This window comes from Carcharodon carcharias, chromosome 8, assembly GCF_017639515.1.
Source record: "Carcharodon carcharias isolate sCarCar2 chromosome 8, sCarCar2.pri, whole genome shotgun sequence".
In the NCBI taxonomy this organism is placed as follows: domain Eukaryota; kingdom Metazoa; phylum Chordata; class Chondrichthyes; order Lamniformes; family Lamnidae; genus Carcharodon; species Carcharodon carcharias.
The window spans coordinates 156,786,794-156,803,751 of NC_054474.1; the positions used below are offsets into that span (position 1 = coordinate 156,786,794).

At 46.4% G+C, this 16,958-nt stretch overlaps 1 protein-coding gene across 2 annotated transcripts in view; it reads right to left on the minus strand.

The window, feature by feature from the left end:
• LOC121281010 (ral guanine nucleotide dissociation stimulator-like) overlaps positions 1-16,958 on the minus strand; it is a 164,258-nt gene that overhangs the window by 101,312 nt on the left and 45,988 nt on the right. Inside the window, exon 1 of one of the 2 annotated variants that reach the window (XM_041193556.1) lies at positions 2,703-2,977. The exons of the other annotated variant lie outside the window; for it this stretch is intronic. Within the exon in view, the coding sequence (XP_041049490.1) occupies positions 2,703-2,786 (84 nt within the window). The 5' untranslated portion in view covers positions 2,787-2,977. Of the gene's footprint in view, positions 1-2,702; positions 2,978-16,958 lie in introns of those variants that run through there. 2 annotated transcript variants of the gene reach the window in all.

Sequence of the window (16,958 nt, forward strand, 5' to 3'; positions counted from 1 at the left end):
ACTTATGAAGTTCTAGCATAATCGCTTGTCTTTATATTCAATTATGTTAGGATTCTTCTATTTATAAATACAAATAACTCATTTTTTGGCACCATATTAAACAGCAGTACCATCTTTAAGGATTTGTGTATATGGACATCAAGGTCTCACTGTTCATCCGCACTTGGAAAAATTGCGTCATTTACATAATGCACATTAATCCTCCCGAATTGCATTACTTAACACTTCTCCATATTAAACTCCATCTGCATACTTCTTCTGCCCATTTCACCATCCTGTCGACATCATCCTGAAACCTGTAACTATCTTCATCACTCTGTGACTTGGCCAAGTTTTTTTTTACCATCTGCAAGCTTTATATAACTGGTCCCTTTGCCCGAGTCTAGGTTGTTTACACAAATTCAAAAGAGTAACGCATCCAAAACTAACCCTTAGGGAACACCACTGTAAACTACCTCCCAGCTTGAGAAATATTAATCCATCATCAGCCCTTGCTTCCTGACACTGAAACCAGTTTATTTTTTTTAACCAATTGTACCACTTTTCCTTTAATTCCATGAGCTACCATCTTCTTCACCAGCCTCCTGTGTGGCACAGCATCAAATATCTTCTGAAAGTCTGTACAAACAACATTTGCTGCACTACCTTGACCAGCCTTCTCCATTACCTCAAAGAATATAATCAAGTTATTCAGGCACAATTTGCCTTTAACAAATCCATCCTGGTGCTCCTTGATTAACCCCTGCCATTCCAAATGAAAGTTTATTTACTCCTCGATAATGGTTTCCAAATAACTTGCCCTCTACCGATGTTTGGCTGATTGGCCTGTAGTTTCCTACTTCATCTCTTTCCTGAACAGCACTGAACAGTGCTGTAAACATTAGCATCCCCCCACATAAGCCCTGTCTCAGTCCTGGGTTGACAGCTGGCAGGCTGCTGGCATTTGGCATGTGCGAGTGATACTTGTCATACGAATGGTGGAAGTTCATAAAACCCTCCCATCAAATAGGACTTACCATCCGATCAGCTGATATCAAAGACGATTATGCCAGAGGAGGGGTGCTCAGGTCACAGTCTGATAGACTCTTAAACAACCTGCAATTCCTTTCATAGCTTTTTTAAACTTCTTTGACCAGGGGGGCGAGGGGGGTGGGGTGTTATTGCCCATCCCTAATTGCCCTTGAGGCTGAAGATAGGACACAACAAATACAACACTTCCACTTCAGAGACTACATGGGGGCAGGGTCAAGTGGGTGACACAGGCATGTTATCATCATTGTATCACACCTTTCTTTGGTGATTCAAGTGACATCTCAACTTAATTTCCCTAGAGCTCCTCCCGCGGATGTAACTTTAGCACAGAAACCTTGTCCCAAGGAAATTCCCAGTCATGTTTCTTTTGCTTAAAATCCGCATGGATTGTCTACAACAACAACATGCATTTACGTAGCACCTTTAACATCGTAGAACCTCCCGAGCTGCTTCACAGGAGCATCATCAGACAAAATTGTGATGTTGAGCCACTTAAGGAGGCATTAGGAGAGTTGACCAAAAGCCTGGTCAAAGAGACAGGTATTTAAGAAACGGTTGAGAGATGGAGAGGGAGATGGAAAGGTTTAGTGAGGAAATTCCGGAGCTTAGGCTTAAGGCAGCTCTCTAGGAGACATTGCCATACTGTATGTGACTCCTGATTCTCTCCCCAACCTCCAATGTCCACCAGGTGAAGTGGGGGCGGGGGTGGGTCCATTCCATTTTGGTGGAACCACAGCAGCAGGAGACTCACCACCACAGGAACATACGAGTTAGGTGCAAGAATAGGCCATTCGGCCCCTCCTGCCTCCTGCGCCCTATATGTTTCAATCAAGTCGTCTCTTACTCTTCTAAACTCCAGTGGATACAAGCCTAGCCTGAGCAGCCTTTCCTCATAAGGCAACCCGCCCGTTCCAGGCATTAGTCTAGTCAACCTAAAGAGACAATTGTCTCGTCGTCCCTGCCATAAGTTTGAGTCTTCCTTGCCGATTATGAAGTGGGGCTTAGGCACGGCACAGCAGCATTCCTAACACTCGCTCTTTAACAGTTGGGTGGTGAACGGCAGGCGTGGTTCCCTTCTCAATATATTTCCACTGAGAAATGAAGGCAGCAGTCTTAAAAATAGAAGTACAAATCCACAACCCCGCCACCACATCCCCTTAACAACTACTTGTATTTGTGTAATACCTTTAACATGGTGAAACATCCAAGTGGTTTCCCAGAGACGTTATCAAAATCATAACACAATATAATTGATGGATGTGCTAATAACGTTATTCTTCCTTTAATGTTGTTGTAGTTCCACCCCCGGCCCCACCATACCCCAGGATAAAATTAGGCACTGAAAGTCACTCTCTCTCTCTCTCTCTCTCTCGACTGCAAAAGGTAATCAATTTTAAATGCAAAACACAGTGGGGCCCACGGACTGAGGAAGCATTGTGAAGCAAATTTGTTGTTCAACAGAATGTGATTTTCTTCTTTGTGTGTGTTCTGTCCTGTTCACTCCTCCAGCTCTCAGTGCCCCTCCATCCAGGCACGTATTAAATAAGCCTCACTGGTGAATTCTTCCCAAACACTGACTTTCTCCTCTGTCAGCACCAGTGCGAATTGGGCAGGGTGGGACAGCGGGCTGTCAATTTCGACCCTATGGCAAAAGGGGAATTGGGACTTACCAAACCATCGAGCAGGTCGAACATGCAGACTTTGACGGGCTGTGCGAGTGCCGTTTGAAGGCTGAACAGCGATTTTGTCTCCATTTCCTTCCCCCCCCACCAACTCTCTTCTGCTGCTAACAACTGAATTTGGAATGGCACCTCACATGGTTGTTTCCAAACACGCCTGTCGTTGAAGTGGTGCAGGGACCTTAGTACAGAGTGACTGACGGGAGGAAATTCCCCCACTTTCTATTTTGCACTGAGCCTGGCGGATGCTGCAACAAAGCTTCCTCCCTCTCGGCTCCTGCTTCACTGCAGCCCTCGAGAAAGCTGCAGCTTTCAGCTGGCTCAATCATCGACCTCCCTTTGCATGCTGCAACATGCTCCCACATTTGCATCTTCCTGCCAAGTAACACAGTGCACAGCGCACAGTTCATCCCCACCCTGGACTGACTGTAGCGCCTCATCTATACTCTCTGCGATTGCCATCAATGAGAATCAAATTAGTCACATTTGTGTTAAAGTTGATAACGTTGCTCTGCTTTTCTTGAAACAATTGTCCACAAATGTGCTAACATAAAGGAAAGAAAGACTCGCATTTACAAAGCACCTTTCACAGCCTCGGGATGTCCCAAAGCACTCTGCAGCCAATGAAGTATTTTTGGAGTGTAGCTACTGTTGTAAAGTAGGAAGCACGCAGCTAATTTGTGCACAGCAAGCTCCCAAATAGAGCAGTGTGATAATCACCAAATCTTTCGCTTTAGAAGCTAGGTGTGGGATCAATACAGGCCGGAATGCCCCCTGCTCTTTTCTAAATAGTACCATGGGATCTTAAATAAGACCGTAAGATGTAGGAGCAGAAGTATGCCATTCGGCCCATCGAGTCTGCTCCATCATTCAATGAGATCATGGCTGATCTGATAATCCTCAACTCCACTCTCGTGTATTTTCCCCATGCCCCTCGATTCCCTTACTGATTAAAAATCCGTCTATCTCAGCCTTGAACATACATAACGACCCAGCCTCTACATCCCTCTGCAATAAAGAATTCCACAGATTGACTACCCTCTAAGAGAAGAAATTCCTCCTCATCCCTGCTTTAAATGGGTGACCCCTTACTCTGAGATTATGACCTCTGGTCCTAGACTCTCCCACAAGGGGAAACAACCTCTCAGCATCTACCCTGTTACGCCCCTCCCGAGAATCTTATATGTTTCAATAAGGTCGCCTCTCATTCTTCTAAACTCCAATGAGCACAGACCCAACCTACTCAACCTCTCCCCATAAAAAAATCCCTCCATACCCAGGATCAACCTAGTGAATCTTCTCTGGACTGCCCCCAATGCCAGTATATCTTTCCTTGGATAAGGGGACCAAAACTGTTCACATTACTCTAGGTGTGGTCTAACTAGTGCCTTGTATACTTTTAGCAAGACTTCCCTATTTTTATGCTCCATTCCCTTCGAAATAAAGGCCAACATTCCATTTGCCTTTCCTATTACCTGCTGAACTTGTATGTTAGCTTTTTTGATTCATGCACGAGGACCCCCAAATCCCTGTGCTGCAGCTTTCTTCAGCCTTTCTCCTTTTAAGTAATATTCAGCTCCTCTATTCTTCCTGCCAAAGTGCATAACCTCACATTTTCCCACATTATATTCCGTCTGCCAAGTTTTTGCCCACTTATTTAGCCTGTCTATATTCCTCTGTAGACTCTTTGTGTCATCCTCACCACTTGCCTTCCCACCTATTTTTGTGTCCATCCAAGAGAGCGGAGTGTCCATGGGTCTTTGGGTAAACCTGATGCATATCTGAGGGACTGCTGAACTGTCAGAAGTGCCGTCTTTTGGATGAGGCATTAAACTCAGGCCCTGCCTGCCCTCTCAAGCAGACAAGAAGGATCCCATGGCACTATTTCGGAGGAGAGCGGGTTATCCCGACTGATTTATCCCTACTGTCCTGGCCAATATTTACCCCTCAATCAACATCATTAAAACAGATTATCATTGTCACACAGTTGTTTGTGGGAGCTTGCTGTGCGCACAGTGGCTTCTGCGTTTCCTACTTTACAACAGTGACTACACTTAAAGTTGAAAAGCGTTTTGGAATGTCCTGTGGTCATAAAAGGCATTTATATAAATGGAAGTCCTTACTTTTTTTTAAATGGGTCTATGGGTCACCCTGTCCCAGGGCCTATGCCAAAGGCACAGTTGCCAACGATAGGGTGAGGGTAGGGGGATGCACAAAATGCCAGAGTTAGCGTAACAAAGAGAAAAAAGACAAGTGATAGAGGTACAAAGGAAAGAGACAGAGAAACAGCAATGCAAAAATAATTGGAGCAGGTAAGATGCTTAACAATCACACACAGACCGGCATTTTAAATGTGGTCAATAATACAACTAAATACACAGTGCAACCATTGGCATTGCCTAAAAAAGACCCGTTAGAGAGCTGAGAAATAAAAGTATAATTGATGGATAGTCTTCAGATTGATTTATTTAAATACAGGCTCGAGCTATATGTGGAGGATGGGTTGGCCGATGGAGTTTATCGATACAATTCACCCTTACTCCAAGGTATTTTCAATGCAGTATTGACAACATGTCATCTTGCATCCTTATCCGGCTGGGAAAAACAAGTTCTAATGCTCAGGAGAATAGGATGGTTTACTCTGGGCCTGGATAAGAACCCTGTAACACATTGGATTGGTACAGGCAGGAATGTGGACCTGTGAACAATTGGTTAAGACTTTGTGTGTCACCCTGAGAACCTGAGCTAATAATACATCTCTTCTCTTACAGGTGGCAGGCCTGTTGTGCACTTTCAGCATTCTCTTGGCTTTATTTTGTTTCTCTTTGGTTTTACAGAGTCCGATCAGGCGAGGCGGCCATCTTGATTTGGCGTAGGCCCACTAATGCTGAAGCCTCTCAGCTAACAGAGTAACTGAAGAGAATTTAGGGTTGCCAACTCTGGCTGGACAGATTCTGGGAGATGTCGGCAGAAGTGACGTCATGCAACCCAGTGGCGTGGCGCGAGCGGGTTCCAGGTTTATGAGTTGCCCACGAACAGAGATACATAAATACAAATCCTGCCCCATCTCCTCTTAATCCTGTCGATGCACAATAATTGTGGGGGTGGGGCGGAGTAGGGGAAGAGAGATACTGGAGACATCAACAACAAGGAAAGTTCAATCTCAGCTAAACTACTTACCCTCTAGCACAGCCGTATCCAGCCACTACTCTCACCCATCACCTCAACTTCTGGCGTTTCACTCGACAAGTCATGAGCGACATTGCCGCTCTGCCCCCCAGCACCCCGCCCCCTCAGCTGCAGTGTCCTCTGGGAGTTGTAGTCTGCTCACTGCCCTGTTCCCCATTCTCCTCCATGAAGGGACAGAGACACTCCATTTCCCAGCCAGCACTATGGGGACTCTCCTTCCTGGTTTGGTGGGGTTATGATACTTGTGGAGCCAACTGGCTCAACTCACCCAATGGTGTCAACGTAAAATGATGTTTTAAAATCTCCTGGAAGGCTTTCCTTGGTCACCGGGAGATTGATGCTGATTCCAGGGCACTCTTGGCCAATCTAGGAGGGTAGGCAACCCCAATAGAATCACACAGCATTTGAAACACAGGAAAAGCTATTCAGTTGGCCTGGCAGTGTCCAAGCTCCAAGAACCTCCTTCCTACCAACCTATCCTTCTCCCTCATGTTTTCATCTTTTATCATGATTTAAACATATCTATGCCACCCTTAACCACTCCTTGTGGTAGTGAGTTCCATATTCTCACCACTCACTGGGTAAAGGAGTTCCTCCCGAATTCATGATTAAATTTATTGGTGACCATCTTATGGCTCCTGGTTTTGGGCTCTCACCACAAGTAGAAACATACGTCTACCCTATCAAACTCTTTCACAATTTCAAAGGCTCCAACAGGTCACCCCCTCTGCCTTCCCTCTCCTGGGGAAAAGGGCCTCAGCTTGTTCAGTCTTTCCTGCTATATACAGCCTCTCGGTTCTGGCGTCAATAGTACGAGCAGCTGAGGTCAGCAGTGGAGTGGTGCGGAAAGCAAGTCCGCCTGCATTCATTCACCACCACAAAAGCTTCAAAACATGTGGCCAGAAATATGCAAGAGGTGTTTTACCGGACTGAACATGGTGGCAGGTACTGCATATGTAAAGTAAATGAAGTGCTGCAGGCTGTATTGTGGCCTTAAGTCTGCTTCCTGGAGCCTCCTCTTTCAAAAAGTATAACATTTCATAAAACTCAGCGAAGACATTGCCCCTTTAAAATACCATGGATTCTGATGAAGCTAACAGTCTTAGAATTTTATAAATGAACAGCAGATTCAATTCAGATAATTGTTTACAGTTGCTATGTAAAACGGGCCACTATTGTTCGTGACAGATATCGCCTGTTTCCTCATTTCCTTATTGCAGGCTGAAGGATTTAGAGGCTAAGGTTCAGGCACATTTCTCAGCTGCTGCTGCAGAACAAAAGCAGCCTACTCAGAAAATTATGCTCGGCCCCTTTTGCCCCTTGGTTGCTGAGGTTACAGGGCCAACCATTCACATTAACAAAGCTTCTTGAGGCAAAAAATATATAAATTCATGTCCCTGTCTCTTCTTGGAGCTGCAAAGAAAACTTCATTCCTGAATTGTGGGTCTGGCGGTCCCTCACATCTGATTCTGAGGTTCCAGCTATCAGCCATGGTTGGCTACATATAGTATTCTCTCCTGCATACAATACACACAGTATTCTCTCCTGTGTGAGAGAAGGTTGTGGGTTCAAGTCCCACTTCAGAGACTCGAGAACAAAAGGTCAGGCTGATGCTCCAGCATGGGACTGAGAGAGTGCTACGCCGTCGGAGGTGCCATCATTGGGATGATATGTTAAAGCCCCGTCTGCCCTCTCAGGTGGATGTAAAAGTTCCCATGGCACTATTTCTTCGAAGAGCGGGCGCTGTGGGCAACAATCGTCTATCAACCAATGCCTAAAGGCAGGTGATTCAGTAAATAGCACATTGCTGTTTGTGGGATCTTGCTGTGTACAAGTTGGCAGCCATGTTTCCTACATTGTGACAGTGACTATATATTTTTTTAAAACTGTTTCACTGGCTGTGAGGCACTTTGTCCTGAGGTGGTGAAGGGCCCAAATAAATACGTTTTTTTTTCTTTCATTTCCTTTCCTGAATTCCTTGCGTTCTTTGTTCCCCACCTTTCTCTATTATCAGACACAAGATATTTTGCGACAGTGTATTTTGATACTTTAATAGGATGCGCACGTTTTATAGCACTGAAGCTCTATGGTGCGACATTATTAAATGAACACAAATTCGTCAAATGCATTTGTGGTATTTGAAGCAAGCTACCGATGAAACTGTTTTATAAGAAAAAACTTGCACTTACACCATTCAAGGCCCCAGGATGTCCCAAAGCACATTGAATACATCTGAAGTGTAGACATTGCTGTCTACATGGCAGCCAATTTGTACATAGCAAGATCCCGCAAACAGCAATGTGATAACAACCAGATAATCTGTTTTTGGTTGCGGGATAAATATTAACCTGAACACCAGTGAGAAGTCCCCTCTTCTTCTCAAATATTGCCATGGGATATTACAACCACCTGGGGTGAGGGGGCAGATGGGGCCTCAGTTTAACATCTCATCCAAAACTCAGCACCTTAAACAGTGCAGCACTCACTCAGCACTGCACTGGAGTGTCAGCCTGGATTATGCGCTCAAGCCTCTGGAGTGGGACTTCAACCCACAACCTTCTGACTTCTGAGGTGAGAGTACTACCCACTGAACCACAGCTGGATTCCTCCCTGCATACTCAGTGCGTTTGAATCTTGTAACATGGAGCCTTACCCCAAAGGATCTCAGGCAGGTAGCGGCAACATGGCCTTTAAACCAGGCAGTACCCAGTTTATCTTGATGTTCCCAATATTGTTGCTCAAGAATGAGCTCCTCTCTCAGGGGCAGTCAGGGCAGAGGTGTCTGCACTCAAGTGCTGCTGGAGGTGGAGTACTTGTGGGAGGGGAGAGACGATGGGAGGGGAGTCCCCTTCAGCACCTTTTAAACCAGGTTTCATTCTGCGGTGTCAAACCAAGTTCCACGGGTGAATCTCATGTCACCGTTCACTTGTGTTTGGTCAGGCCACAACTTTAACATTACAACTTCAACCACTCCCCCACCAACTCCTCATAGCAAAAAGAAATTCGCAGTTTAAAGCCACCCTCACTCTTTCCTAAGACCTCAAACCACAGAACTGCACCACAGCCCCCCACCACCACCTGCCCTCACTTACCCACCACTCTTCTCCTCTCCTATAATCAGCAAGCCTTTAAACACAGCCCTGACCTTTTGACTCACACTGCCTTGTATCAATGTTCTGAGCTTTTTATAAAGTACAAGTTTGTTGCCTAACTCCTCTTTCCAACCCTGGTGATGACCTCTTGCGGGTTTTGATCCTTCACCTGAGTAAAAATATGAATCATGATAAACACATTTGCCACTGAATTAATCACAATTGTGAAGGAATAACCCAATTGTGGAATAGTGTCTCGCCACTCCTACACTGTGAACAAAATCATGGCTACATTATAACAGTGACGACACTTCAAAAAAGTACACTCCTGGCTGTAAAGCACTTTGAGGCGTCTGCTGGTTGTGAAGAGCGCTACATAAATGCAAGTCTCTTCTTTCAAGGTGCAAAGGAATTTTTCCTTTTTTCTAACAAGCCATCAAGTGCCAAGCCTTCAACAAGGGGAAGAGAAAAGTTGTAACACTGCTCTACCAGCTGAGTGAAGTTGCACATTTTCAGATGGAGTGATGCTATGAGGTTTATGGAATAGCGCCATCATAACTCAACCGCCACCACTGTTCCCAAAGGCTGCTGCTCCTGTTGGCAATGTTTTGTCTTCTCCAAAATTTCGTGGGTTCAAGGCTCACCCAATGCACTGGGTCCAAAATCCAGGCTGCCCACTCCAGTGCAGCACTGAGGGAATGCTCCATTATCCTTTGATTGAGCCTTGAATTCAGATGAAAGATCCCCCAGCATGGCTTGAAGAGGAAGGCAGATCTTTTTTTGCAACCCCACCCCCACCTCCATACCCGACCCCCTCCCTTGGCAATAGCCCTCCCTCAATCAACATAATTAAACATAGGAACGGAGAATTGTAGAATGGTTACAGCATGGAAAAAGGCCTTTTGGCCCATCAGGTTCATGCTGGCTCTCTGCAAGAGTGAACTGGCTAAAAATCACTCCCCCTCCACCTCCGACCCTTTCCCTGTAATCCTGCAAATCTTCTCTCTTTGGGTGCTTATCCAATTCCATTCCGAAAGCCCCGATTGTGTCTGCCTCCATCACACGCTCAGGCAGTGTGATCCAGATCCTAACCTCTCACTGCGGGAAAGGCTTTCCCTCCTCCACCCCCTCGAGCCTGTTCTGTCAGTCAATGAGATTATGGCTGAACTTCAAGCGCCTTTTCCCCATATCCCTTCATCCATGTGGGCAGCACAAACCTGTCAACCTCAGGGGCAAAATTGACAATCGATTTAGCTAAAAACCCAGGGTGACCAGTCATTCAACTTAAGCCCATTAGTAGGATCTTGCTGTGCAAATGCTTGCCTATATAACAGTGGCCAACGTAAGTCATTGCATATAAAGTGCTTTGAGGCCTCTTTGTCTGGGGGAGGTGTAATAAGGTGCTCTAGAAATGTCACAATCGTTTCATATCTGGTGGTAATTTGTCTAGACTAGTTGATGGCTTTTCAGTGTCTCGACTACGCCCCTTATTAATTAGAATGAGGTGAGTAATTGACCCTATGTTGTCCCAGTCGTATGTTTGCCACATGATGCTGTAATGAGCTCCTGGCAATTATCGAGACCTGGCAGTGATTGCCTGCTGGCTATGGGGAGGGAAGGAAATGATCCCCCAGCTTAACCCATTCTGACCCAGGGATCACTGTACAGCAACTGGATCAGAAATTCTACAACTGAACGTTTGTTTACCCCACCCACCGCGATGCATTTACACACCCGAGGTCGCACCAACATTAGGGGCAAAATTTTTACCTCAGTGGGCGCGTGCGTGCCTGATCCGCTCAAGCACAAAATGACGCGTGATGATGTCGGGAGTACATCCTGATGTCAACGCGCAATCGCGCGATATCTCAGTATTTTGCAGCACGCCCACCGACAATTAAAAGGCCTTTTAAGGTCTCAACTGACGTACCTATTTCGCTGCCCATCCAACCTTACATTAAGAGGCCTACTAAGGCCATTAAACTAGCAATCAATTATAGTTGGCGGGCGGGCGAATAGGCCAAGCGGCCTTTGCACTTTTTAGGAAACTTCACCCACGGGCGGGCTGATGTTTCCAAAAGCAAATAAAAATAAAATAAAAGTTTTTAAAATTTAATCAATAACGTGTCCCTTGCTCATGGGACATGTTTTATAGCGTTTTTCAATTGGTCGTTTTTTTTTTGATAACTCTTCAATCTGCTTGAGGCAGCCCCGTGCCTCAGCGAGATTCTCAAGCGCGTACTCGCGCGGCATGTGCAAAGCTCGCGCTCGCCCTGCCCGCTCGTTTTTTCACGACGGGCAGGCCTTAGTTGGCCCACCAGCGTGAAATCGCGGTGCGGCCTCGATCAGCTTCCCGACTGCACCCCCCACCCCCCCACCCCCTGCTGAGCCCACCCAACAAGGACTAAATTCTGCCCTAAGTTTCGAGGAGCTGATTCCAATATGGGACCCCATGGATGGCTCACTGTTTCATCAGGACTGCTGTAAAATAAAACGTTATGACGATTGTTCAATGCTTTTTGTTAGGTAACTATAGAAACCCTCCTTCCTGCTCCAACTTCTCTTAGAGGGGAACTGAAGTCTTTCACATTCCCTCTGGTTCTGATCCAATCTGTCAGTTGAAGAACCTTTTCCTCTGTTACTTCTGTTTCCCATTGACAGCAGCTGAATGGGCACTGGTCCATTGTCAACAAAACTGCAATCTATCAGTTCCTCCCCTCCTCTTACATCAACTCACAGCCACTTGACTATTGCTGAAAAGAGAGACATGTTGCTGAAGCTTTTCATATGCACGACTCAGGACAAACACAAGAATGCCAAATTTCAAACGACCACAAGAATTTATGCTACAATTCCCCGTTGCTTTCTCCATAGCAACGCCTCCACCAAACTTGACCTGCCAACCACAGAACCATAGAAAAGTGACGGCACAGAATGAGGCCATTCAGCCCGGCGTGTCTGGTGCCGGCCGAAAAATAAAAAATAAAAAAGTAGCTGCCCATTTTAACCCCACCTTTCAGCAGCTGGTTCGTAGCCTTGCAAGCTACAGCACTTTAGGTGCAGATCCAGGTACCTCTTAAATGAGTTGAGGATTTCTGCCTCCACCACCAAACCAGGCAGTGAATTCCAGACACCCACCACCCTCTGGGTGAAGAAGTTTTTCCTCATGTCCCCTCTAATCCTTCCACCAATCATCTTAAATTTGTGCCTCTTAATAACTGACCCCTCAGCTAGGAGAGACAGGACATCCCTGTCTATTCTACCTAGACTCCTCATAATTCTGTACACCTCCATCAGGTCACCCCTCAGCCTTCTCAGTACCAAGGGAAACAACCCCAGCTGATCCAATCTTTCCTCATACCTGCAATTTTCAAGGCCTGGCAACATTCCTAGAGTATGAATTGTTGTGGCTGTTTGAAATTTGGCATTCTTGTGTTTGTCCTGATGAGTGCAAGATGAAAAGCTTCGGCAACATGTCTCTCTCTTCAGCAATATTCAAGTTCATTGTCACTTGTTTTGTTCAGGTTCGTTCATTGATAACTGTAGAGTGAAGGTTAGCTCCAATAAGAGCACACTGAGCACGTGTCAAAGTGATATGACTCACTGAGAGAGGGTGTCTGCGTAGCATCTCAGCGGGCAGCTCCAGCTATAGGTTGGTCTTAGTTAACCTTTGTAAATAGTTAGCATGTAAATAAATGTTTTATTGAACAAAGACCATTGCCTCCTGCAAGGTCTCTTCTACAGTAGGAAGCTGATGAATCCTGAGACAATCCCATGATAACAGAATAACCGGCCCAGATTTTCGTCCCTGGGTCGGGTTTGCCAAGCCAGACGTTTTCCCGGCTTGGTGAAGCTGAGTTTTAAAAATGGCTGCCCGCAGGTGGGATTTTCGGGCGGGGGTGGGGTGGGAGTTGGGCTGAAACAGGAGTCGGGGCAGGCGACTCTGGATTGAATTCACAAACTATTGGGCGAGGAAGTTTGCCTCTGTGCTCCGGCACTGTGTTTAAATAAATAAAACTAATAACAAAACAAAAAACATTCCCCCAGACCTCACCCTCCATACACTTCCTGTGCCACATCCATGCCAACCTATGCCAACCAATGCCCCCCAACCTCCTATATGGCCCCCACACTCCTATGGCAATTTCCTTAGCCTCAACCAACCTCCCCATGGCCCCATGCCAATTTAGTGCCTCTCTACCCACCTCCCATTGCCCATTACCCCCATGCCAACCTAGTGCCCACCCATGCCTCCACCACCTTTTTCCATTACCCTCTCCATGCCAACTCACCTAGTATCCTTGGCCAGTTCCTTGACAGCTTTGACAATTCATGGATAGTTCTGACAACTGGACAGCTCCTCAACATTTCCCTGACAGCTGGGCAGTTCCTGGATAGCTGGACATCTCTTTGACAGCTGGATAGTTCCAATGAGTTTGTGCGTAAAACCTGTACAATCATGTTCACTTTTAACAATCCCAAAGGGTGCCTTACCTCACCCAAAGAAGCCTTACCTTTCCCAAAGGTGTCCCGGAACCCTATCCTGCCCTAGCTATCCATAAGAATCCACCAAGTTCGGACCTCCTTTTATCTGTTCTAATCGGCATACTCCAGATTCTACACTCCTGTTCTTCCAAAATCTTACTTCAGTGGAGGCAGATAGTGATTTAAATGGCCAGCTGCCTCCATGAATCACGTAAGCCCGAATCCCGGCCCAACTCCAGTGCCACCCCCACAAAGATGGGAAATGCTGGGCTCGGGGGCAGGACTTAGAAATTTCTGCCGTTTCTGAGATTATTTTGCCACAATGGAGGGACCCTCTGCTGTGTCGAAAATCTGGGCCACAGTCTCCCTCACCCCTCCACCCTCCATTTCGGTATGAAGTATACGCGTCATCGTTGGTACAGTTTATAAGCCGCATCTCGTGCTGTTGGAAGTCAATCTCACTTGGTTTGCACTTACCTGCTGGGTTTGGAATGAGTTAAATGCCTGTCGACATACTGAGATATTTCCCATGCAAGTGTCTTCTTTTCAGCAACTTCATGATCAGTTCTCATGAAAGGTCACAACCTGAAATGTTAACCCTGTCCCTCTCTCCACAGGTGCTGAGTATTTCCAGCATTTTCAGATTTCCAGCATCTAGAGGATTTTGCTTTTCAGTCAAAAATATCACATGAAGCAGTGCCTCGCTTAAAGTCCCACAAAGAAGGGACGAGCAAGAGGGCTGGGGCGGGGGGTGGTGCAGGGACAGGGGACGTTAAGACTTGGAGGCTGTGAGTGCATTATTTTAAAAATGGTTATTGAGAGACCAAGGCCAAGACGTATGACCCACAATGCAGGAACATCACCAAGGTTGGGAAGAGTGGAAGGGAAGATGTCCAAAGGGAGTTGCAGACATGTAATGGTTTGGATGGTGGCAAACTTGTTTGGTCAACATTATAGGACAGATCTGGTCATCATTCAGACAATAGTCAGGCTTGGGCTGGGAAGTGGTGAGTAACATTCGTGCCACACAAGTGCCAGGCAATGACCATCTCCAACAAGAGAGAATCTAACCATCTCCACTTGACATTCAATGGCATTACCATCGCTGAATCCCCCACTATCAACATCCTGGGGGTTACCATTGACCGGAGAATGAACTGGATGAGCCATATAAATACTGTGGCTACAAGAGCAGGTAAGAGGCTGGGAATCCTGCAATGAGTAACTCACCTCTTGACTCTCCAAAGTCTGTCCACAAGGCACAAGTCAGAAATGTGATGGAATACTCTCCACTCGCCTGGATGAGTGCAGCTCCAACAACAGTCAGAAACTTAACATCATCCAGGACAATGCAAACTGCTTGAGTGGCACCCCATTTGCCACCTTCAACATCCACCCCCTCCACCACCGACGCACAGTAGCAGCAGCGTGTACCATCTACAAGATGCACTGCAGCAACTCACAAAGACTCCTTTAACAGCACTTTTCAAACTTGTAACCACTACCACCTGGAAGGACAAGAGCAGCAGATGCATGGGAACATCACCACCACCACTGCAAGTTCCCCTTCCAAGACACTCACCATCCTGACTTGGAAATATATCGCCGTTCCTTCATTGTCATTGGGTCAAAATCCTGGAACTCCCTCCCTAACAGCACTGTGGATGTACCTACACCACATGGACTGCAGCAGTTCAGGAAGGCGGCTCACCACCACCTTCTCAAGGGCAACTAGGGATGGGCAATAAAAATGCTGGCCTAGCCAGCGCCGCTCACGTCCTGTGAAAGAATAAAAGAATGATCACGTTGTTGTTTGTGGGAGCTTGCTGTGTGCAAATTGGCTGTTGTGTCGAAAACAGTGACTACACTTTGTTATATTGTTATGTTATTCGTAAAGAGCTAGGAACTAATTGTTATGTGCTTATATATCCTGGGGTACCACATTCACTGTCGCAGTGTGCTGAGGAACAATGTATCAGTCTATCAGTCCACCAGCCGCATGGTAAAATGCAAACAATACGTTTGATGAAGCTCCAGCATTTTTGAGTCTCAAGTGTGATTATTTCAAACTTCTGGCAATGAGAAGACTTAACACACTTACAAAAATATTTCATTGAGTGAGAAGTGCTTCAGGATGTTCCGAGGTCCTCAAAGGTGCTATAGAAATGCAAGTCTTTCTTTCTCTTGAAAGCCTGAAGAGTGAAGGAGGAAGGCAAGGCTGAGAGGGATGAGGATTTCCACACTATTAGCTGCTAGGAACTAATGCGTTCAAGTCAGGGATAATAGAACAGCTGAGTTCTCACCCACTGCCCACCCCCCCCCCCCCCCCACATCGCTCCCCAAGTGGACATCAGGCTGCCTGGCAACAGAAAGTGCCAACCAGGTGTGCAGCGGGCTCGGTGGGAGGCCTGGCCAAGCCTTATTAGCACCAGGATGGTGGGGCAGAGAAGAAAGATCAATTGCCTTGGGACAGCAGAACTGCGTCTGGTGCGGCGGGGTGGGGGTGGGGGTGTGGAGGGAGGCTACTGGTCAAAGAAGTGGGGAGGGAGCTGGGGGCAGCAGTTGCAGCCCAGGTCGGTTTGGTGGAGCCTGGGGTGGGGGGGGGTGGTGGGTAGCGCCCTCTGCACTCCACCCAGCCCCACAAATACAAAAGAGGAAATTCACCCTCGGGATCTTCTTAAACCTTGGGTCAGAGCCAGCACAGTGCGCGGTCCGGACAGTTCGCTCAGAAAATGGCAATCAGGATAGTATTGACACTATAGCAATAAGAACAAAAAAGCTGCGGACGCTGGAAATCCAAAACAAAAACAGAATTACCTGGAAAAACTCAACAGGTCTGGCAGCATCGGCGGAGAAGAAAAGAGTTGACGTTTCGAGTCCTCATGACCCTTCAACAGAACTTGAGTTCTGCTGAGTTTTTCCAGGTAATTCTGTTTTTGTTTTGACACTATAGCACCCTGACTTCCATTCTAAGTGGATCCTGTACCTGACTCAGGAGTCTTGTTCCAAATGTTCAACGGTAGGGCCTCAGCATGAACATTGCTAACGACGCTGTAGTGGCAACAGCTATAATTGGGCATTAGGCCAATACCTTAAATTTTTTGAAGCTATTTTGCATTGTTTACAGGAAAATTTAACCAGAAAGAACTTTGGTTTCAACTTAGTGAGACTGTGAAGAGGGGGAATAGTGTTTCAGATGATGTACTTGGCACGTGGAAGGAGGAAGTTCAAAGATGACTGGCCACAAAATGGGAGGGACAAGGGGATAAAAACGCACAAGAAAGTTCAAAGCAAGTTCAACAATATCTGACAAAGACAAAGGGCTTCTTCTTTTCTCAGTATCTGTCATTTATTTACAGAGAAACAGGTTACGACAGACAGGTATTTGTAAGGCAAAAACAGAATTACCTGGAAAAACTCAGCAGGTCTGGCAGCATCAGCGGAGAAGAAAAGAGTTGACGTTTCGAGTCCTCATGACCCT